General features: G+C 38.5%; 2 protein-coding genes and 1 pseudogene across 2 annotated transcripts in view; 1 reads left to right on the top strand and 2 right to left on the bottom strand.

Annotated features, from left to right (window-relative positions):
- The first annotated feature begins 254 nt into the window (after window positions 1-254).
- On the top strand, window positions 255-5,918 carry INSL6 (insulin like 6). The gene is made up of 2 exons (XM_006094138.1): window positions 255-540; window positions 5,575-5,918. The coding sequence occupies exons 1-2, from the start codon at window positions 255-257 to the stop codon at window positions 5,916-5,918; spliced, it is 630 nt and encodes a 209-aa protein (XP_006094200.1).
- A 2,444-nt stretch (window positions 5,919-8,362) lies between these two features.
- LOC111827093 lies at window positions 8,363-9,028 on the bottom strand (annotated as a pseudogene).
- Window positions 9,029-21,747: 12,719 nt separating this feature from the next.
- Window positions 21,748-24,481, bottom strand: part of JAK2 (Janus kinase 2) — a 97,421-nt gene continuing 94,687 nt past the window's right edge. Inside the window, 1 exon segment of the mRNA XM_014460395.2 lies at window positions 21,748-23,806. Coding sequence (XP_014315881.1) covers window positions 23,699-23,806 — 108 coding nt within the window. The 3' untranslated portion in view covers window positions 21,748-23,698.

Here is a 24,481-nt window from a genome sequence, read left to right as displayed (position 1 = left end):
GCGCCACCTCCTGTCGACGTCCCCGAGGTCCGCACGTGCTCAGTAGACCCCTCAGGTGTGCGCGCAGGCGTGTGCACGTGCTCAGTAGACCTACGGGTGTGCGCGCAGGCGTGTGCACGTGCTCAGTAGACCTACGGGTGTGCGCGCATGCGTGTGCACGTGCCCAGCTCTGGCGCAGGCGCAGGCACAGGGCCATGAGGCGGTTAGCGCACGCGCGTGGCTGGCCTATCTCGGGGGAGGGGGCGGTGTGAGGGATGTCTGCGCTCCTCCACCTGTGCCCACTGTGGCTCGGGCTCCTGCTGGTTCGGTTCTCCCAAGAGCAAAGCTACGCGAGCAGAGCCCGAAAGCTGTGCGGCAGGCACCTCCTCAGCGGCATCGTGAAACTCTGTGGAGATGCCGACTGGAGCCACTTCATGGAGAACACCCCCTTCAGAAAGCAGCTGGCTCCCCAGGCCATGGAGAAGGTGGAAAGCTTCCTCCCTGGCCGGGCGAAAAGCTCCCCAAACGCTTTCCGGGCCCGGGGGAGAGGCACAGACGCAGGTAAACGTCTCTAAACCAAAGGCGTGTTGGACTCTCTGTATATTTCTTATCCCTGAATCTGCTCGGCCACATGGCGACCTTCCCCAAGTAGTGGAATGTGTGCCTAGTACACAGGTAGATTTGAAAAGGAAAAGTATAAGCCAGTGTATTATACAAAACCTCTAAGAAGCTTTTTTAAAAATATATATTTTTTAAATTGATTTTTTACAGAGAGGAAGGGAGAGGGATAGAAAATTAGAAACACCGATCAGCTGCCTCCTGCACACCTCCTACTGGGGATGTGCCCGCAACCAAGATACATGCCCTTGACCAGAATCGAACCTGGGACCTTTCAGTCCGCAGGCCACGCTCTATCCACTGAGCCAAACCGGTTAGGGCAGAAGCTTTTTTTTTTTTAACTGAGGGGAAATAAGTGTACATATGTCAGTCCACACATGTGTGTAAGAATGCTGCGCGCCGCTAGCTTTCCCTTTCCGGAGTACCCTTGTCACCTGGCAAACTCCATTTGTCCTGCAAAGGCTAACCTGGGTATCATTTCCCCCCGTGGGCCGCCACTGACCTTCCCGTGGCTCCTCCACTCTCCGTCTAGCACAGGAGTAACACTCGGCTCTATCGGACTCGCCTTCGGACCGGCTTCATGATTGGCCCGGCCCAAGTGCAAGAGGCAGGAAAGGACCACGGAGGTTGCAAAAATATAAAGCTCCCCCCCGCCCCCCCCAGCCCCCCGCATCCCCTTTTCTTGTGCCTATCTCCTCTGCTCACACACGGGCCCAGAGTCCCACCAGACTTCACTTAAAAGTTCAAAGATCAAGTTATTGAGAATTTCAAGACTGCGACAGTTGAGCATTAAACAAAATTCAGGGTCCTTCGAAGCACCGTGTCTGTGCGGCCGCAGGAAGCCTCACTCGGGTGAGTCCAGCCTCTGGTGCCCACCCATGGGGTAGCGGCCGTCTCAGGCTGTTTTCACTTGACGTGCCCAGCAGAGGGCCTGGCGCGTTGTCTGTGCTGAATGTATGTTGAAGTCATCCTGAATGCTGTTAGGCAGTTTTTAGGAAGAATATTCTTGTTCCAGAGCTATTGTTATCTTCCAACTATGTTGTTGTTTGTTTTTTTTTTTTTACATTTTTGTGACTAACACATTTTAAGCCCCTTATGGTTTACCGTTTTTTCAAAAAGAAGATGAATTTTATTTATAGGCGGTCCATAGCATAGTCTGATCAAAATTATTGTCTCTTTAAGGTAATTACATGTATTTGTGCAAATTTTGCAAAAGTCAAGATTTCTGAAATTAAGGACTATCATGTCAAAAAAAAAAAAAAAAGAAAGAAAGAAAAGAAAAAGAGAGACCTTAATGTAGATTACTGAAACAAAGTAATAAAGTGCCTGTCTCATTGTAGGCACTCATTAACTTATTTTTTAATGAAGGAATGAATGAGTGAAACTTACAATATTAGTGCTGCCATGGAAATGAAACTTTTAAAGACAGACACTATGGAAACCATCAGACTGAATCTTGACCATTTTCTACCATCAAACCTACCTACATATAAACTCACCTTATCCCGCTCTTATAAAGGAAGAAGTATCTCCCTGAAATCTTCCACTTGTACATTAATTTAGTGATTTGCACACTTTAAAGTGCATATGAATCACCTGGTGGATGCTGCTACTATACAGACTCTGATTCAGTAGGTCTGGGGTGGGACTAGAGAATCTACAATGTTACAAGCTCCCAGGTGATGTTGATGCTGTTGGTTGGATGATGCTTTTTGAGTAACATGGGCCTAGTACACCTCTCTACCTATTCCTTATTCTTTTCTCCCAGACATGCAAGGAGGACTTTCACTTTCTACATCGTGTTGGGTGGGCATTTCTCTCACATCTAATACTGTGGTTTCACTACCTATATTACAGTCAAAATTTTACTTTCAGATATCCAAGCTCGAGTTTGTTATTTTAAAAGAGCTTGGAATCCCTTTTCTTGACAAAGCATGCTATGGAGACAATTTTCTTAATTTTTAAAAAAAAAAGTTGCCGGGCAGCATGGCTCAGTGATGAGCATCAACATATGAATCCAGAGGTCATGGTTCAATTCCCAGTCAGGGCAGATACCCAGGTTGCAGGCTCAATCCTCAGTGAGGGGTGTGCAGGAGGCAGTCGGTCAATGATTTATCATTGATGTTTCTATCTCTCTCTACACCTCCCTTCCTCTCTGAAATCAATAAAAATATATTTTTTACAAATAAAATAAATCTCTTCTCCTTTTTCATTCATCTTCCCAACCCCTCTCCCATCTAGCAACTATCTAAACACACTCTTTATGAGTGTGTTTCTGTTCTGCTTGCTTGCTTATTTTGTTTTTTAGATTACACATATAAATGAAATCATCTAGCATTTTAATTTTCTGATGATGTATTTACCTCCAACACTGGAAAAGATAGTTTGGTACACTGATATTAAAAAAAAATTTATTTCAAAGCTACTCATACATAACTTAAATCTGATATTGTGTACTTTTTGTTATGGATCCTGCATGTATGGGCCATGTCTCCAAGACCTACCCCAAAATGTGGCTTCATATTTCTAAATTCTGGCTGAGTATATTGTGCCTCCCAGTTTTTAGTGTAGGAGAAATCATTAATGTTTCATCACCAGCTTTTCATAATCCATAACACCTGTTCCAGTTATCTATATATATAAAAGGCTAATGTGCAAAGTGTCCCCTCGGGAGTTCAACTGGGAGACCGAGTTTGATCTCTTGCTATGATATGTGCTGACCACCAGGGGGCGGCACGGAACAAAGGAAGGCCCTGGCCAGCAGCCAGCAGCCACGGAAGGGAGGCCCCAGCTGGCAGCCAGAAGGCCACGATCGGCCCTGATTGCCAGCAAGGCCTAGGGATCCCACCAGTGCACGAATTTCATGCACCAGGCCTCTAGTATTGACCATATTCCCTTATCTTGATATTCATTCATGTATTCTTCATTTTTGTTTGCTTGTTAGATATCATTATCAAAACTGGGCATGCAGGTCCCCTCTCTATATTAATTCAACAACATTTGAGTGCTTCTTATAGGCTAGGTATTTTTCTTGAAAATCTATATTCTATATAAATAAAAAGCTAATATGCTAAGTGTCCTTCCCTCTGTCCAAGGGGTCACTATGACATGCACTGACCACCAGGGGGCAGACGCTCAATGCAGGAGCTGCTGTAATGCATACTTGCCATTTACAGAGAAACGGCAGTGCAGACCTGGCTGACAAAGCAACACTCAGCTTCCCCCAAGTGGGACACAGACCCTGCCACCACCCCAGAGTGACAGCCCACCAAATCACAGCCAAACGCTGCCGAGACCCCATGGCCAGCCCAGAAACAGTAGCTGTGGGTGGTGGGTAATGACATCACATAGCAATGCCCGGCTTCCTCTCCCTAGCCACTAGCCTCCTTGGAGTTTCTTCAGCCCAGGAACACGACTTGCTTTATAGTCAGGTGGAAACATTTACACTTTAACCAAATGTCTGTGAAACATTTTCCCATGCTTCATATCATTTGATCCTCATAGAAGTCCTGGAGTAGGTAGATAGGAGACTCGGTGGGACCCTATTTTCTTTTCATTAGCTAGAAAAAACGGAGATTTAGAAAGTTTAGAAACTTGACCTGACTGAAAAGAAGTAAGAAATGGTGGAACTTGAAAATGACTTCAGGTTTTCTCACTGCACAAAATATAGTCAAACACTGCTGCAGTTAAATATTTTATCCTTTGTTCTCCCTGCATGATCTACAATAATAATCTGCTTCGTGTTGATATTTACTGCTGTGTTGCTGACAGTTACCTGAAAGAGAAGTTGGGGTGCTTCACTGGGCTGGAAAAAAATTAGCTAAATCAGAAAGCAGGTCTAATTAAGCAAGTTTATTCTGTATCTATAAAAGGCTAAGTTGACTCGCGCATGCGCAATACATATAAAGCTCTTGCTGGCGCCAATCACACGTGTGTTTTGATCTGTCATTGTCAACCATGAATTTGGTTTTGACACTTCTATTATAGAGAAAGGGTGAATAGTGATATTAAAATATTTCTTCTAATTAATTTCCTTTCAATATGCACGAATCTGTGCACTGGCCAACTAGTCCTATATAATAAAAGCCTTATATGCAAATCAACCGAATAGCAGAACGACTGGTTGCTATGAGGCGCACTGACCACCAGGGGGCAGATGCTCAACACAGGAGCTGCCCCAGCCCGCAGGCCCCAGGCCAGCCATGGCTGGTGCCAGTGGGGGGCCCCCTCTATTGCCCTGCCGATTTCCCCACAGATCACGCCCTGATCACTGGCCAAGCCTAGGGTCCTTACCTGTGCATGAATTTCATGCACTGGGCCTCTAGTAGGTATATAAAGGTGAATAAACAGTTTCACTCAGGAAGAAGGAAAGGCTCCTGTCCTCATGAAGCTAGTAGAATAGTGAAGATAGATAATAAACATAAGTAAATTATACAGTATGTATATATACATACAAGGATGAACTTTGAAAACATGCTAAGTGAAAGAAACCTGACACAAAAGGCCGTATGTGGTATGATTTCATTTTCATAACAGGAAAATCCATAGAAACAGATTAGTTTCCAGGGACTGAAGGATGTGGGAAATGGGAGAGACCACTGGTGGGATTTCTTTTGGGGTGACAGAAATGTTCTGCAATTACATAATGGTGATGGTTGTACAATCTCGTGAATACACTAAAAAATCACTGAATGTATGCTTTAAAATGCTGAATTTTATGGCATGTGAATATCTCAAAAAATGTTTTTTGCATAAAAATGTACAAAGATTTCTAAGCCTTTTTATAGGTAAACACTGCCTACAAGTATTTTATTTAAAAATATATATTACTTCTGAATAAACATTTTATTGTTTAAAATGTGATTACTTGTGGGGTTTTTTTTAATAATTTACTGACGTTAGTATTCCAGTATTATGATTAAATTTACAGCTAGAGGATGATTTTAATAAAGTAGAATTTTTCTCATCTCTCAACAGTCTCTTCTACTGCCTCTCAGGAAGAAGCAACAAACAATTTGGAGATACAGTCACCTCCTGAGTATCAGTATAACAAGGCCAACTTGCTACCTAATAAGACAAGAGAACTTGCCTCATCACAAGATATCAGTTCATATGTTCATGAGATTGTAGAATTTCAGAAGCAAAATACAAACAAAATTAAAACCTTAAGGAAATTGTTTTGGGGGAATCATCCCCAAAGGGTACGCAGAGGATATTCAGAAAAGTGTTGTCTTAGAGGATGTACAGAAGAAGAACTTATTATTGCATGCCTTCCATATATTGATTATAAAAACTTAAAGAAAGAGGAGTCTCAGTTGTGACTAAGATGTACTAACCATCATAGGAATTATACTAACTTAATAAAAGCTTAATATGTTTATTTTACTTTTATTTATTTATTTTTTATTTTTATAATTGTCCTTGTAGGTTGTCTGCTGTGAACACCTAAGTGTACTTGCAAGCACCTGACAATACTTTATGGTGATAATAGGAATCAGTATTTTCTTTGTTGACCTCTACTTTTCATTATTTTTGTAATTGAAGATGTTATTGGAAATGGCATGATCCATGTAGACATCTAAGAACTACTTGTTCATCTTTTTTAAAAATTTTTTCTTTATTGATTAAGGCATTACATATGTGTCCTTATCCCTCCTTTGCCCCCCACCCTCCCCTCATGCCCTCACCCCCCTAGTGTCTATGTCCATTGGTTATGCTTATATGCATGCATACAAGTCCTTTGGTTGATCTCTTCCCCTTCCCCCCACCCTCCCCTGCCTTCTCTCTGAGGTTTGACAATCTGATTGATGCTTCTCTGTCCCTGGATTTGTTTTTGTTCATCAGGTTATGTTGTTCATTATATTCCACAAATGAGTGAGATCATGTGATATTTTTCTCCTACTGATTTCGCTTAGCATGATGCTCTCCAGGTCCATCCATGCTGTTACAAATGGTAGGAGTTCCTTCTTTTTTTACTTCAGTGTAGTATTCCATTGTGTAGATGTACCACAGTTTTCTAATCCACTCATCTGCTGATGGGCACTTAGGCTGTTTCCAAATCTTAGCTATTGTAAATTCTGCTGCTATGAACATAGGGGTGCATATATCCTTTCTGATTAGTGTTTCTAGTTTCTTGGGATATATTCCTAAAAGTGGGATCACTGGGTCAAATAGGAGTTCCATTTTTAGTTTTTTGAGGAAACTCCATACTGTTCTCCACAGTGGCTGCACCAGTCTGCATTTCCACCAGCAGTGCAGGAGGGTCCCTTTTTCTCCGCATCCTCGCCAGTTAAGCTGCATTTAAATGGATTGTGGAGTGTTCTGCATTCATCTGTATGACATACATATTGAGGCCCATGACTATATGGCTCACTCCAGTATTCTAATACATTTGTGCCACTAACTTAAAGATAACTAACCAACTACTACTCCTATAATAGTGGGTACACTTTTAATTCCGTGAGTTTTATTACAGTAATTGGTAAAAAAATCTTTTTAGTTTCAATTGAGGACTAAAAAAAAAAGTTCATCTCTTTCAGTTGTAAAATCTCCAAGATACTCTGTCTTTGTTTGGAAGGTACTGATATAGTTAATGTGACAATCTTTTCTGGCTTGGTTTCTGTTTTCTTGAGTGGGCTTGAATGATAAAGCCTCTGACGGTAACTCAGAAGTTTTGAATTGGTTTAGGGCAAGGATGGTAAATGAATTTTCATCATAAATTGAAACTCCAAATGATTACTAGTGGTTTGCTTGTTTGCAGTCCATATCTCTTCACATGCATTTTAAGACCTCTTCAACAGTATAGTTCAATTCTCCCTTCTATCTTTTCTGCTATTTGTGCTAGATCTTCTATTTCCACTTATATTATAAACCACATAATACATTTTTATTATTTTTGTTTTAAATCATTATCTTTTTATTCATGCACTTTTAATGAGATTATTGCCATTGTGTACATTTTACTTAACTAATTTTTACATTAAGTCAGTGTCTGTCGTGTAGCCATCAAAACTCTGTAATCCAATTTAGACACTGGCTCCTTAAAATCAGCCACTTCTTATTGCTTTCCTGAAGCCTTTCTACACGACAAACTCATAATTATCATGCATTGTAAATATACCTTCTGCAGGGCAAATATTTCTCAGGTCTGCTCCATTAAAGCTATCTGGAAACATCATATTTGCTACTAATAATTTATTATATTATGCTTTGTAATGGTATCTCCATGGATTGTCAATATATCTAATCTTACATATAAATTATTTTTTCTTATTTACCTGGAGATAGCAAAATAGAATCCACTGTACTTGTTTGTAGCTGTAATTTTAACTTTATGCACAGTATTATATCATCTATTTCATTTAGTAACTCCGTTAAAGTCCTCTGAATCTATCAGCTGAAGTACTATCAAAAAACCAACATCAATGGCACTGATTTATCCATAAAAAATTATGCATGGCTGATGATCCCTTTATAATTAAATATTTCTCTAATCAAATAAGCACTTTCCCCCTTGCACTTGTCTGCAATAGAACTAGAAACAACGTTTAAGAAATTGCAGTCCAGCCTGGCCGACATGGTTCAGTGGTTGAGCATTGACCTATGAACCAAGTGGTCATGGTTCAATTCCTGGTCAGAGCACATGCCTGGGTTGTGGGCTTGATCCCCAGTGTGGACGTGCAGGAGGCAGCCGATCAATGATTCTCACCATTGATGTTTCTATCTCTCTCTTCGTCTCCCTCTCTGAAATAAATAAAAATATATTTTAAAAAAGAAATAAATTGCAGTCTAGTTGGATAACAATAGCTCTTTTTATTAGTGTTTTTCCTATAACTGGTGGTCCACATAATAACAGCCTTTTAGAAGTATTATTCCTACACTGGAATAATTCTAGGTTTGTCAGAGATAGTTCTATTACCTCTCTTAATTCTCTGATCTGTTCTGATAATCCCCGGTCTTAGAAAAAAGAAATATTCCCTGTGTCTTTATGAGACATGCTATAAACAAGTGGATCTTAACAAATATCTTTGTAATCATTTCAAAGCAATTCTTGTTCCTGGCTTCAGGTTACTTTTTCAAGGTGAATATATAGATTTAACAATGTAATTTTCTCCCATTAATTCCTTAAGTACTTCACCCGCAATCTGCCCAGATTTGGTGATTGTAGAGCTGGCCTTGATTGTTCCCTTAGCTGTTTAAAACAGTTGTTGATCTTGTGCTACAAGCATTTTGTTTTATGATAGTCTTGAAGCTCATTATCTCTCTGATCTGCAATGATGAGATGCTATCACTCATAGGGGATACCAAGAATGACGATGGCATATATGACAAACCCACTGCTAATATTATATTCAATGGGGAAAACTAAAAGCATTTCTCTTAAGATAAGGAACAAGACAGGATGTTCACTATCACCACTCTTATTTAACATAGTACTGGAAGTCCTAGCCACAGCAGACAAAACAAAAACAAACAAACAAACAAAAAAAACAAAAAACAAAGCAGAAATAAAAGGCATCCAAATTGGAAAGGAAGAAATAAAACTCTCATTATTTGCAGATAACATAATACTGTATATAAATAACCCTAACGATTCCATTAAAAAATTATTAGAGTTGGTAAATGAATTCCGGAAAGCAGCAGGATATAAAATTAATACTCAGAAATCAGTTGCATTTTATATACCATTAATGAACTATCAGAAAGGGAAACTTTAAAAATTTCATTTATAATTGCATTAAAAAATACTACCTCAGAATAAATTTAACCAATGATGTAAAAGACCTATACTCAGAAAATTATAAGGCACTAAAGAAAAAAAACTGAAGGAAATACAAATAAGTGGAAGCATATACTGTGTTCATTGATAGGTAGAATTAACATCATTAAAATGTCCACACTACCCACAGCAACCTATAGATTCAGTGTAATTCTTATCAAAATGCCAATGCTGTTTTTCACAGAACTAGAACAAATAATCCAAAAATGTATATGGGACCACACAAAAAGCCCAAATAACATCAGCAATATTGAGAAAGAAGAACAAAGTTGGAGGTATCACACTAGCTGATATCAAATTATATTAGAAGTCCAAAGTAATCAAAACAGCATGGTACTGGCATAAAAACAGACATATAGATCAATGGAACAGAATAGAGAACCCAGAAATAAATCCATACCTTTATGGCCAATTAATATTTGACAAAGGGGGCAAGAACATACAATGGGATAAAGACAGTCTATTCAATAAATGGTGCTGGGAAAATGAAACAGATACTAGCAACAAAAAAAAAAGAAACTAGATCAATTTATATAAAAGAATAAACAAAATGGATTAAAGACTTAAATGTCAGATTGAAATCATGAAAATCCTAGAAAAAACATAGGCAGTATAATCTATGACATTTCTCAACATTTTTTTAAATAAATCTTCTCAGGCAAGGGAAAAAATAAACAAATGGAATTAAATCAACTAAAAAGTTTTTGCACAACAAAGGAAACCCATCAAAATGAAGAGATAATCTATTGAATGAGAGAACATATTTGTCAATGATACATCTGATAAGGGATTAATATTCAAAATTACAAGAACTCAGACAACTAACACCAGAAAAACAACCCAATTATAAAGTGGTCAGAAGACCTGAATAGACACTTCTCCAAGGAAGACATATAGATGACCAATAGACATAGGAAAGGTTGCTCAATATCACTAATTGTCAGAAAAATGCAAATCAAAATCAAAATGAGATATCAACTCACAACTGTCAGAATGGCTATCATCAATAAATCAACAAACAAGTGTTGGAGAGGATGTGGAGAAAAGGGAACCCTTGTGCACTGTTGGTGAGAATGCAGATCAGTGCAGCCACTTAGAAACAGTATGGAGTTTCCTCAAAAAATTAAAAATGAAACTACCTTATAACTCAGTGATTCCACTTCTCAGGATTTATCCAAAGAAACCCAAAATACAAATTTTAAAGAATATATACACACCCATGTTCATTTCTGCATTATTTACAATAGCCAAGATACAGAAGCAACTTAAGTGCCCATCAATAGGCAGGCAGAGACAGTTAGGGGTGATCAGGCAGGCAGGCAGAGAAGTTAGGGGCAACCAGGCAGGTAGGCAGAGGCAGTTAGGGGTAATCAGGCAGGCAGGCAGAGGCAGTTAGGGGTGATCAGGCAGGCAGGCAGAGAAGTTAGGGGCGATCAGGCAGGCAGGCAGAGGGGTTAGGGACAATCAGGCAGGCAGAGGCAGTTAGGGACGATCAGGCAGGCAGGCAGGTGAGCGGTTAGGAGCCAGCAGTCCCAGATTGCGAGAGGGATGTCTGATTGGAGAGAGTGCAGGCTGGGCTAAGGGACCCCCCACCCCATGCACGAAATTCATGCACTGGGTCACTAGTATTTTATATAAAAGTCTTTACTTTGAAGGGTATTTTTATTTTGGATATTTTATATAATTCCAAGTTAATAGTTTTTAATGCACCTTGGTGTGACTGTATTGTGTTCCTTCTACTTAGGGCTCACGATCTTCTTGAATTTGTGTGTTTATTATTTGGAATTTAGAAAAATTTCACTCTTTCTTCAAAATTTTAAATTCTCCTGTTTATTCTGGAGCTCCATTACACAGATTATACTGCCTGATAGTATCCCCCAGGTCAGTGATAGTCTGGTTTTTGTTTGCTTGATTGTGTTTTCTCTTCATGCTTCAGTTCAGATAGCTTCTATTGGAACCATTATAAGACTCACCTCATTTGTTTCCCTTCTTTTGGGGAAGCACAGTTGTGTCTGTTATCCAATATCTGAATTTAGGTGTTTTGTTTTGTTCTCCACTTCCTTACAGAGAAAGGGCAAACCTGGTTCAAGTTACTCCATGTGGCCAGAAGCAGACGCTTCAGCTTAATCTTTAAGGAAAGAATAATCAAATCAGACATAGGCATACCATCAGATTACCATTCTTAGATGGCAATTTGACTTCAAATTTCAGTGAGAAAGTAGAGTTAATCAGAGAAAAACGCTCTCATGCTTCTACCACCAAATCTATAAACCTACCTGTATTTACTCCATTTTACCATCTTCCCCCTAGTTGTAAAAGTGTCCGTGATCTATTAAAGAGATATTTTTCTCTTGTGCTCTGGATTGCATTCAAAATTTCACTCCTTTTATAATTCTCTCCCCAATATCATCAGTCACTCTCTCTCTCTATGACTCAAGCATCTCCATATAAAAGTGGTTTAAGATCTCCCAACTAAAAAACTTCACACCCACATGAAGTTTCACCTTATTTTCCTGCTTTCCTTCAGGGCAAAACTTCTCAAAACAGTTGTCTACATTTACTGTCTCCACTTCTTTACCAACCTCATAACTTCTTCAACCTGATAGAGTCTGGAAGCTTATCCCTTGAACTTACCCATCAGTTCACAGTGCTCCTATTACTTGGTCCTTCAGTAAATACATTCAACAGAGTTGACCACTTTCTTCTACTTAAAGCACATTGTTCTCTTGCTTTCATGAAACCACACTCTCTCACTTCACTGACCATTCTTTGCTTCCTCATCCTCAATCGATTGTCTCAGGTTCTGATCCTTTACTTGCTTCCTTTTTCTAACAACACTTTCTTATATTACCTTAACTATATCCATTATTTTAAATGACTACCTATGGACATTTCTACTTGGATATCCAATAGGCATCTCAAATTTAACATGTTCAAGATGGAATTCTTCTAAACCCCCCACCTCCCTCACAGCAACTAGATGGATGGTATTCGCTCAAACCAAAACCTAAGAGACATGCTTGATTTGTTTCTTTTTTCTAATCCCTCCCATCCAATTTATCAGTAGCATACTTTTCTACTTCTTTCCATTTCTATCGCCACCTCTCTAGTTCCAAGCTACAAGATACTTTCAGAAAATGGTGAGTAAACTAGTCTAGCTGGATTGGAAAGTTATTATTGATGAATAGTGGGAGGAAAATCTAGGGAAAGCAGTTTGGGACATGTTTTGAAGGTCTTCAAATGACAGAATCCTCATTTACAAAAGGGAGCAGACGAAGTTAACCCTCCTGAGCGTAATTCTCCTGAAAAGTGGTACTTTTTCAATAACTTAAAATATATTGGCATAACAGTTGTTAATATTATAATAAAAGGATGCTAGTTAAAGGCATATGAAAGGAATACAAGGAGACAGGTGGAAAAGTTAGTCAAATGATGGTATCTTTAAAAAGTACTTTCTTCCTGTTGTTCAATCAACACAGCAGGCCCTAACCCAGACTCTTTTGATGTTGAAATCTGGCTCTGCCTCGGTGACACTCTGGAGTGTTGAACTTTATTCTGCAGGAAATGGGGTGAGTTGAAAAGCTTTTGAGCAGAAGAGTGACATGGTTAAAACTGTACTATACTATGGGAATAATGGCCTGACAATGATGTGTAGGACCAATGTGAAAATGTAGAAAGAGTAATTAGGTTATTACAATAGAACAGACATGAAATTATAAGGGAGTGCAAAAAATGAGATTGATGCAGTGAGGAGGAAGATTGGAAAGAGTACAAGAAATAAAAACAAGAATCAAATGGTTTTATTCAAGGATTCTCATCTATGATGACAAGAGAATTATGGTGTCATTATGATGACTAAGTACATTAAGAAGGGAGGCTATTTTGTGGAGAAAAATACAATGTGTTCTGCCTACAAGTTTTGAACTGACAGCTGTAAATAATAGTTATGTATGGCTGTACTTGGCATAATTCTCTGAGTCATTCACCATCATACAAAATAATTTTGCAACCTTGGTTCTAGGTTTACACTTCCAAGGTTATTTACCTGATTCCAATATATTAACCGTTTGAGTCCCAAGCAGCGCGATCGCGCTGAGATTTTATGTCGAGAAAACATACGATTCGTTTGAGTCCCAGGGGGTATTGAAAAAACACTGTCGAAGAATCCCAAACAGCGCAACCGCGCTTTCTCTAAATGAGTACGAAAAGACCCAAACAGCGTGATAGCGCTTGTTTTATTTTATGTCGAGAAATACCAAGCAGCGCGATCGCGCTGCTTGGGACTCAAACGGTTAAATACATATTTGCTATATTATATGCATAACTGATACTGCTTCAGTTCTACCTACCACTGATTTCCTCTACTGCCAATTCATCAGAAGTAACTTCCTTTTAGAGATGTGCTACTTCTTCATGTTGTTTTTTCCCTAGATATTTGCAGTTATCTTTGTAATGCTTTCTAAAGATATATCCTACTCCCTTCTCAACTAAAAATCCCTTGAGGATCTAAACATTTTTGTTTACTAACAGTACTTAGCATAGTGCCTTGTTCACTGTAGGCTCTCAAAAAAGATTTGTTAAAAGGTTAAATAGCCCTAACCGGTTTGGCTCAGTGGATAGAGCGTCGGCCTGCGGACTCAAGGGTCCCAGGTTCGATTCTGGTCAAGGGCATGTACCTTGGTTGCAGGCACACACCCAGTAGGGAGTGTGCAGGAGGCAGCTGATTGATATTTCTCTCTCACCGATGTTTCTTTCTATCCCTCTCCCTTCCTCTCTGTAAAAAAATTAATAAAATAGATTTTTTTTAAAAAGTTAAATAAGTAAAGTTTATGGTTTGTTTACAACCTAGGCTCATTTCTTCAAAAAATAAGGTAATTTAGCATGTTTTAGTATATACAGCATTTATCAGTCAGAAGAGCTGGGCTTTAGCCTGGCTTTATTCTTAATTCAGATCTGTGGTGTAGGAGAGTTAAGGTAACTTCTTTGGACTTAGCTATAAAATGATTTCAACTAAACCTCTGATCCTCTTCTTGCACCCCATTAATCCTACTTCACGTAGCAAATATTATGGTGACTATGGAAAACATGATTTAGTTCCTTAAAAAACCATATATATGTCTATACTTGAGAGTATTCAATTTAAATAATAGTTATTATTTAAAGTTAATAAAAGTTCATTTACTTTTTATAATATATGTTTTTATTGATTTTTAGAGAGAGGAAGGGAGAGGGAGAGAGGATAGAAACATCGATGTGAGAGAAGCATCAACATCTATCTGCTGCCTCCTGCATGCCCCCTACTGGGGATCAAGCCCACAACCTGGGCATGTGCCCTGACCTGGAATTGAACTGGTGATCTCTTGGTACATGGGTTGATGCTCAACCACTGAGAAACATTGGCCGGGGAGTTCATTTACTTTCAACTTTCCTCATCCTTACATTGCTCCTTTCACAAAGACTTACTTTCTACATTTAACCAAATTGTTGTGCACTTTAACTATTTCGTTTATAGGACAGGATATAGTTAGTTATCCAACTAAAAAATACTTATTTATACTGGGAACTAAAATGATTTTGTCATCTTGCTACCTGGGAAATGTACCTGCAGTTTATCTACTTTATTGCTGCTTTATATGTGTGCTGCCAAAACTGTTAAAGGCAGCATGATGAAGTGACATGAACTCTGATATTGGAACCAGACTGCCTAAATTAAAATGTCAGCAATTTCAGCATCCATTCTTTGTACATGTAGGATTTTGGAATTTATCTTATCTTGCTTAACTTCAGTCTGCACACATTTAAAATGAGAAAAAAAATGGCACCTACCTCATAGTTGTATGGATAAAATGAGATAATCCACAAAAGAGGGACATTACTTCTACCCAAAGTGTACTAAAGATTTAATGCAATCCCTATCAAAATCCCAATGACACTTTTTGTGGAAGTAGAAAAACCCATCTTAAAATTCATATGGAATCTCAAGAGACACCAAATAACCAAAAGTTTTTTGTTTTTTTTTTAACTACAACAAAGTGGAAAGTGTCACACTTCCTGATTTTAAAACTTACTACCAAAGCTCCAGTGATCAAAACAGTATGGTACTGGCAAACATATAGACTAATGGAAAAAATGAAGAGCTCAGAAATAAACTCTCACATATACAGTCTTTTTTTTTTTATTTTAGAAAGAAGAAAGAACTCTACTAAAAATATGGCCATTAAGTAGATGAGTTGGAGCTAAAAGAAAATGACCTAGGGCCTGGCTGGTGTGGTTCAGTTGGTTGAGTTGTCATCCCATGCACCAGGTCACTGGTCTGATTCCTGGACAGGGCACATGCCTGAGTTGCAGGCTTGATCCCCAGTAGGGGGTGTGCAGGAGCAGCCAATTGATATTTCTCTCTCATCAATGTTTCTGTCTCTCTCTTCCTCTCCCTTACTCTCTCTAAAATCAATAAAAACATTTTTTTTAAAAAGAAATATTGGCGTACACTCATCTTAAAAAAAAAAAAAGAAAGAAAATGACCTAGGTAATTACTAGAGCCAAAGAATTTTTGGCATTTGATTGAGTTATGCTCTAACTCAATACTCTAAACTTTCACAGTTATTTTAGTAATCCTAAAATAAGAGACATTAAAAAAGTTAGGAAAATTCCCATTCAATGTGAAATTAATATCAGATCTGAAAAAAACTTTAGAAATTCCCTTTTCCCAGCACCATATTCATTATTCCTCAGGTCTCAGATGTCTAAATCATTTTTAGGAAATAGACTGGGATATATATATATATATATATATATATATATATATATATATATATATATATATAATTTATTTATTTCAGAGAGGAAGAGAGAGGGAGAGAGAGAGAAAAACATCAATGATGAGAAAGAATCATGAATTGGCTGCCTCCTGCACACCCCACACTGGGACTCAAACCCACAACCCGGGCATGTGTCCTGACTGGGAATAGAACCATGACCTCCTGGTTCACAGGTCAACGTTCAACCACTGAGCCATGCCGGCCGGGCAATAGACGGTTCTTTACAGTTCTATCAACTTTTGGAAATTTCTTCCTCTGTAATAGTTTTGGAAATAAATGGGTCTCCTGAAAGGCTGGTGGTAAAATTTATTTGGGTGGAAATAGAAGGCTGCCCCTGGGTTTCCAATGTCCCATCTCCGTTCCTCCTGCCATGGGAAAAGTCCAAATTTGTCTTCATCAAGGCCAAAACAAAGGCCAGTGTCCAGAGTTCTGTTTCATATTAAAGCTTAGTCCTTTGGAGCCCATGCAGTTTGCTACAGGCCCCAGGTGGGACTGCTAAACCCACATGGTTACTACGGGGAGTAACAAATGGGGCCAGTGCAGGTCACTGGGAGAACTCTGCTCCCTGGGGTTATATTATCTCAGTCTTGGACCAGGAGCTTTTCTGAAATAACCAATCAACTTCCCAAACTTTCTCGAGCTTCTGATGGGTCCACCTCCCAACCAATCCTTTCTTTCTTTCCCCAGGTTAGATTGGCAGGCTATGGTTGCTATTTTGGCTCCTACTATGCATGCCTCATAGAAGCGCCTTCCCCTGGGCCATTTGGACTTCGACTGCACATGTGCTTACCTCCCTCTTTAGTGTTTTATCTCTTCCTCCAGTGATCTGTGAGGAACAGACCGGTGGTTCCCTGAGGGTGGGCGGTGGTGGTGTGAAGCTACAACTTCCTGGTGAAGTAAGCAGGGTCATGCTTCCCATTTGATCATGCTTAATAATGTCTGCTTCCCTTTGCTTCCTCAATATCTAGCTATCTACACTAACAGCTGTAAACAATAATATAAACACTCAAGTAGGTGCTGCATAGTGCTTACTTACACCTCATGGTTCTTTAATATCTTCAGATATAGCCTTCTGGAACAGATCTATTTTTTAAAATGAACTTGGCATTTTGTTATTATAAAAATCTTTGCTGTCATCTTTGTTTTGCATAGCTTAGTGTTATAAAGACACCACTCTAATAATACTAGTTGCTCAACATTTTAAGATGATCATTAAGTCCTATGAGACTTAATATGAAAAATCTGAAGAAACCATAGAAGATATCTAAAAAAAACATGACGCTAAAAGCCTTTCCTATCCTGGCACTCTTGTTGCTCAAATGTGGCCGAAGGCTGCTAAAAAACCACTTTCCCTTCTATATAATATCCCAGGAATGAGCCTCCCCAGCTGTGAGGGACTAACAATGGGATGACAACAAAATGAGCCACCTGACAATGGAGGATGAAGGATGCTTTCATAACTGATCAGTACTGCTTTCCAATAATTGATCAGCAATGCTTTCAAGAAAAAATCTTGAAAAGTGGGAAAATGTAAACAATAATATAAACAGAGCCACTTTAATATGGAGCTGCTCTGCCAGAAGAACTGCCTGAAATCTTTGGAATGTTAAAATAAGGCAAAAGAACCTTTAGACTGGGATTAGGCAAACATTGTGTCCCTAAGAATTCTTTACAAAGATAACAAGAAAGCAGTTCTTATGACTAATGGACTGACCACCAAACTCCAAATTAAATTTAAAACGCTGTTTAAAATTAATATCATTATTATATGCACCAGTAGAAATGCCTTCCTTCTATTAATGTAATCGTCCTCCTTCTCTTTCTCATGAATACTCACTGCTTTGTCTCCTAACTGAAACACTATTTGGGCTTCTACCTGAATCAGTGCATCCCAAATGCCCATTTTTACTGATTTTAAAGAAATACTTGTTACCTCTCACTTTGAAAGGCTTTTTAATTTTAATTTGATTGAGAGAGAGAGAGAGAGAGAGAGAGAGAGAAACATTGATGCAAGAAACATGGACATGGATCGGCTGCTTCCCACACACCCCGAGTAAGAATCGAACCTGTAACCTAAATATGTACCCCAACTGGGAATCAAACCCACAGCCTTCTTTTGGTGCACGGGACGACACTCCAACAGACCACATTGGCCAGGTCCCTTTTTAAGTTAACACAGTTGTGGCCAACTAACAAAAGTCTACTCACACTCCTGAATGCATGTTGGAACTTTAAATCAACCTTCAGGAGTTTATTAGCCAACCACTAGACACCGCCACATCCTGCATATATGCATGAACTTTCAGAACTGTTGCCCGTAATCAATCAAAAAGTAGTAAATATTTCTTCCTACCAACTGGGCACCTACCATAAAACTGCCTCTACATCACCTTTTCCCACACCTGTTATCTGTAACCAATGTAAATTCTTCCAAAACATCTTTCTTCTTCAAAACATAATGTATAAAAGTGCCCGTCAACGCCATAATGGCAGACATGTGTATCTTTTCTATGTAGTTCTGCTGATGTGGTCTAGACTTCTGCCTCAGGATCTGGTCCTTTTCTGGCTAGGGTTCAATAAACCTTAAAGCTTTTGGCTGTGAAAGTTCTTTTGTTTGCTTGTTTGTTTGAACACAATCTTTTCCTTACCATCCTGCACTATTAATGTTATTTATCAAGTCAGATCTAAAATCTATGTTTCTGTCTATTCACACTACTCAAAGCTGACTTACTTGACCCTGATAAATATCATTTATAGGAGTGCTTCCTACTACAGTTATTAAAAACAAAACTATTCACAAAACCTAAGAATATGGACAATTGGAACAAGGATTCTGAGATCTTTTAACCCTCTCGTTTTATAAATTCGTTATAGTTATGTTCAAAAATAAGATGTTAAACAACTGCTATGCATAGAAAGACCTTATAATGGATTGTTTATATAGTATAAGTCCTGACAGTTGAGTTTTCTCCTTTTAAATGTATGACTCAAGCTTTGCTTGCTGAGACATCCACTTCAAAGAAGATTATCTCCAATAAACACACTGCAGCCACAGTACTATGGCCTGTCTCCACCAAGGCTCTTTTGCTTTAAAGATCTTGGTTAATTTCAATAAATGAGCATTTGGGCCACTTGTTTTCTTTTCTTCCCATGCTTTAAATTCCTGCTCTTATGTTTTAGAGTGGGCCCATGAGCCCATGAAAGCTCGAGCCCCAACACTTGAAAGCCTCAGGCCAATGCATGTTCCCTCTCTGCCTCGCTCGTCTTTCTCCCACCCCCTCCCTCTCCCATCCTTCCATCCCAACAATGATGGTTATTGCTAAATGGCAATCATAATAAGAACCATGGGACCAGTCTAAGCACAACGTTAGTTACTGATAGGCTGAGACCAACACACAAAGCAAATCATTAACAAGTTTTAAAACTGTATTAATAAAGATTGGTGCTTCACTGGAGACAAGGCTTTTCTTTATACATTTGTAAGACTGAAAAAGAATGAACCATATTTAGGGCCTGCACCAATTAAGCAATGCTATCTGGCAGAAGCACAATATAAATTAATTTCTTAACCTAAAAAAACGACATATTGCAAGAAAGTAAAAACATTAAATATTTTAATAATTAGGTACATAATGCACATTTTACTCATATGAAATTTGATTCATATGAAAAGTTAAAGGCTTGACTATAAATTTGACTAATGTGAAAATTTTTAAATTCTCTTCTCTCAGTGTCATTCTGAAATCTCTCTAATGTTACTATCAGCATCATGAAACACTTAGCATCTAGTTACCTTGAAATTAATTACAACCAACCCAAACCTGGGAGAAAACATAAAATTTCTGATATTCATACTCAGATGTTTTTCTTAAATAAAATGAAGCTTATCTCATATAATCTAGTCTTTTGCTTGGGTAATCCTGCTGGCATCTTTATTCTTCTTATTATTTATTCTGATACTAGAGGCCTGGTGCACGAAATTCATGCCGGGGGTGGGGGGTGGTGTCCCTCAGCCCGGCCTGCGCCCTCTCGCAGTCTGGGACCCCTCGCTCCCTTACCACCCACCTGCAGTGGAGGCGGGAGAGGCTCTTGATACTGCCGCTGTGCTCGCCAGCTGGGAGCCCAGCTTCTGGCTGAGCGGCACTCCCCCTGTGGGAGTGCACTGACCACCAGGGGGCAGCTCCTGCATTGAGCGTCTGCCCCCTAGTGGTCAGTGCTGGTCATATCGACAGGTTGTTCAGTCGATTTGCATATTAGGGTTTTATTATATGGGATAGCAAAGTGAAAGAGCTTTAGTAAGTAATACTGGAAAACTAGAGAAACTTTCATTAGAAATCATTTAAATACAAGAACTACAGTGGATACAGTAATGTTCATAATAACATGCAGCATAATCTTAGGAAGCATTTCTTTAAAAAAAAATCTAAAGGTAAGTTTACTGTTATAAAAGGCTTTCTCTGCACATCCCTGAACCAATGTGTATACCCCCACTTCCTTGGTGGGGGTATTTAAAAGACAATAAAAAAGAAAATAACTTCTGAATATTTATTACATCAATATTTCAATTTTTGGGAACATGCTAAAGGCACAATGAAAAAAATAACACATCTTCATAAACTGGCCATATAACACCACCCCATGGAGAATGGCTCCCAGGTATAGAACTATGGGTATTTTCTAATGTCTACTCCATAATAAAATTGTTTAAATAAAGTTGAAATATCAGAAGTTATAGTTGTGACAAAAATTTCACTTGACTTTATAGCAGAAGTCTTGGGTTGTAAGAAAGCACTCCTTCACAGCAAATTACAGTGTACTGGCAGCACATGTATAAATAACATAAAAAAGTGACTGTGTCCCAAAGCAGGTAGCCATGGATATAAGGAATTATTTATATAAAGACTGTATAATTTACTATACCAGAATATTTACAGAATTACAGAATTCTAAAAAAATCTTTATCCTCATTTCTGAAGAATATTAACTTGAAGAAACATTTTGGCATTAACTAGAACAGTAATTACCTATTTCTTGTGCAGAAACAACTAAACAGCTACAGGTTCAATTTATTTTCATGTATAGTCAAAATCAAAATTTAAAACACTACTAATCCTTAATGAATAATAATTCTCTTGAAAACTTAACATTTTACAATAAAGTAGTCATCAACTCTAAATACTTAAAAATGCTTATAAAGTATTTCTTCTCTACAACTAAAAACTGAAACATTAAAAACGTTTAAAAAAATTTAGTTAACATCCTTGTTTTTAAAAACAAACAAAATGGCCCTCTCTGGTTTGGCTCAGTGGATAGAGCACTGTCCTGTGGACTGAAGCATTCTGGGTTCGATTCCAGTCAGGGGCACATGCCCAGGATTGCAGACTTGATCACCAGTAGGGGACATGTAGGAGGCAGCTGATCAATGATTCTCTCTCATTGATGCTTCCATCTCTCTCTCCCTCTCCCTCTCCCTTCCTCTCTGAAATCAATAGAAAATAATAATAATAATAAAATAAATAAAAACAAACAAAATGTTTTAGACCTTTAAAATTCTACCTTTCAGAACTTAAGTTTTAATACAAAAATCTGAAATCAAGCACATCAACATACTTTTGACTTGAAAAGTAGGAAAATGGAGATCTTTAATTGCACTGTATTTACAGATCTTGAAGAGTCTTTACAAATTAAATAAAAATTATATTCAACTTTCATCAAAATATCTACTAGAAAACTTTTAAAATTTTAAATGATTTTTTTCATTCGGCAACCACTAAAATATTTCAAAGATCATGTAAAAAGAATTTCTCCTCTTTCCTTCCTTCTAACCAAAAGAATCTCAAACTTTACATGTGAAGAATTTTTTCTTACAGAATTTGCACTTTAAAACTAGCTCCAAAAAATAATCAGAAAAATAATTAAAAGTCTGTTTAAAAAAATAGCACATACCACTGAAACTAGAGTAAGAAATTATTTTCTTTTTAACCCAAATACTAAGTATTTTAAACTTTTTATAAATAACAATAAATACCGCCTCATATTATGTACGGTGTATAAAATGGAGTAGCACTAAAACAAATGATGACAATGAACAACCCATTATACTTCACTGAAAATAAGTATACTCTCATTTTTCTTGGAGGAATATTATGAATTTTCTACTGGCATTCTGGAATAAAATAACAAGCATACTTTTTTTTTACCAATTTCCTCTCATTTCTCCTTTGAATATAAGACTTTCTAAATTTTCTAAGAGAATATTTATTCTGAGACTACAAGAGATTTCTGAAACCCCTAAAATACAGTCTTAAAAAAACATCCCTAACCCATACTATGAATCTTAATAGGTTAAATTTAATGCATGATGATAGGTCCCAAGGATTCAAGAATCATACTGACAGCCAATAGCTCAAGGGATGACAATAATCCTGCATTCGTAATCTCAAAATTTTAAAAGAAAACTATTTACCAGTCTTAGAAAAATTTAGAGATCTATTTAAAAAAAATAACAACATACTCATCACAAATAGATACAAGGGAGACAAATAAGAAAATAGATTGTGTTACAGCTTTGTAAACTTGTTCCATTTCAAAATGTATTCTTTATAGTTAGGGAAATCCCTATACAAATAAAACTAAACATTTGTTCCCTTTTCTTTGAAAAATATTTACAGTACATAGAATGATAAGCAAAAAGTGTACACCTGCTTATATTGCTGGCCAGTGATATAGATGAACAAGAACACAAAAGTGCTTACTCAATTATTTGAGCATCTTAATTTGTTTGTATAGTGAAGTTATTTTAGATCAACTATGGAAAAATTAGAAAACATCATTAATGAACCAGCCCTTGTGTAAAAGATCACACAAGATGCCAAGGTATTATACATTCACTGTGGTAAAAACTGTACATATGTATTCTGTGCTTCTTTAACATTGTAAAATTTATATTACAATTTTTTCATCTCTCAAAATTCTGAGTTAAAAAACATCTATTTTTTTCTTTTGCCAAAGAAAAGTGATGTTAATTGACTAAGTTCATGAAACTTTTTACAAAATTCTTTACTAAGAACTTTTCATCCATTTCTTTTACTGGTGTCCCCATAAAGAAAAACTCACTATACAGTGGGGCCTTGACTTACGAGTGTCCCGACTAACGAGTTTTTTGAGATACGAGCCGTCTCTCGGCCGATTTTTTGCTTTGAGTTGCGAGCTAAAATTCGGGTTACGAGCCAGCTTCAGATACCCCACCGCTAGTTGGCGCAGCGAACATCACAATGATTTGACATACGAGTAATTTGAGTTACGAGCTCCATCATAGAACGAATTGAACTCGTAAGTCAGGCCCCACTGTACTTTGAAAGTTTTGAGCAGATATTTCCACATCCTTGTGGCTAGCATCATGATATACATAACAATGATATATGTAGTAATAGTCCACAGCAATGTGAAATACAAAACTTTGTTCTCTAACTTTATTTTGGCCTCAGAGTGAAGTTCATTTTGTTCATCCAGCTATGTTGTCCCTTATTTGATCAACTCGAAGAGCTAGGTTTCTGAAAGATGGACGTTGATTTACATTATTATTCCAGCATTCTGTCATGATCAGATAGATCTGTAAAAGAGAAAATAAACCAGAATTACAATGAACACAAAGTGTTATTTTTTTAATTGGCAGAAGACATGAATTCAGAACTCCCACTTAATTCTTCCATATAGGTATCTGTGCCTAGATCCACAGTTATATAATTACTAGAGGCCCAGTGCACGAAATTCGTGCACGATGTGGGGTCCCCTCAGCCCAGCCTGCACCCTCTCCAATCTGGGACCCCTTGGGGGATGTCTGACTGCCGGTTTAGGCCCGATTCCAGGGATCAGGCCTAAACTGGCAGTCGAACATCCCTTTCACAATCCTGGACCGCTGGCTCCTAATTGCTCACCTGCCTGCCTGCCTGGTTGCCCCTAACTGCCCCTCCCCCCGCCGGTCTGATTGCCCCTCACTGCCTCTGTGTGCCGGCTGGATCACCCCTAACTCCCCCCCTGCCAGCCTGGTCGCCCCCAACTGCCCCCTCCCTGGCAGCTGGTGCTCCTAACTTCCCCCCCCCCACCGGCCTTATCAAACCTTGGTCCCCCCCCTGGCCGCCTGGTTGCCCCCCATTGCCACCCTGGTTGGCTGGGTTCCCACCGCAGCCTCTGTTCAACCGGTTGGTCGTCCCTCACTAACCCCCCCTCCGGCGTGGTTGTAAGCCCCCCACTTGTAAGGGGGGGAGGGGTAACTTGCCTATTACCC

This window comes from Myotis lucifugus, unplaced genomic scaffold, assembly GCF_000147115.1.
Source record: "Myotis lucifugus unplaced genomic scaffold, Myoluc2.0 scaffold_130, whole genome shotgun sequence".
Lineage (NCBI taxonomy): Eukaryota > Metazoa > Chordata > Mammalia > Chiroptera > Vespertilionidae > Myotis > Myotis lucifugus.
Note: the sequence above shows the minus strand (reverse complement) of the source record. Positions and strands in the feature narration are given on the sequence as shown.

Bases quoted from the DNA above. Each gene is read 5' to 3' on its own strand.
- INSL6 (XM_006094138.1), top strand. From the start codon at position 255: ATGTCTGCGCTCCTCCACCTGTGCCCACTGTGGCTCGGGCTCCTGCTG. The intron at 541-5,574 runs GTAAACGTCTCT...ATCTCTCAACAG, and splicing joins GGGGAGAGGCACAGACGCAG to TCTCTTCTACTGCCTCTCAG.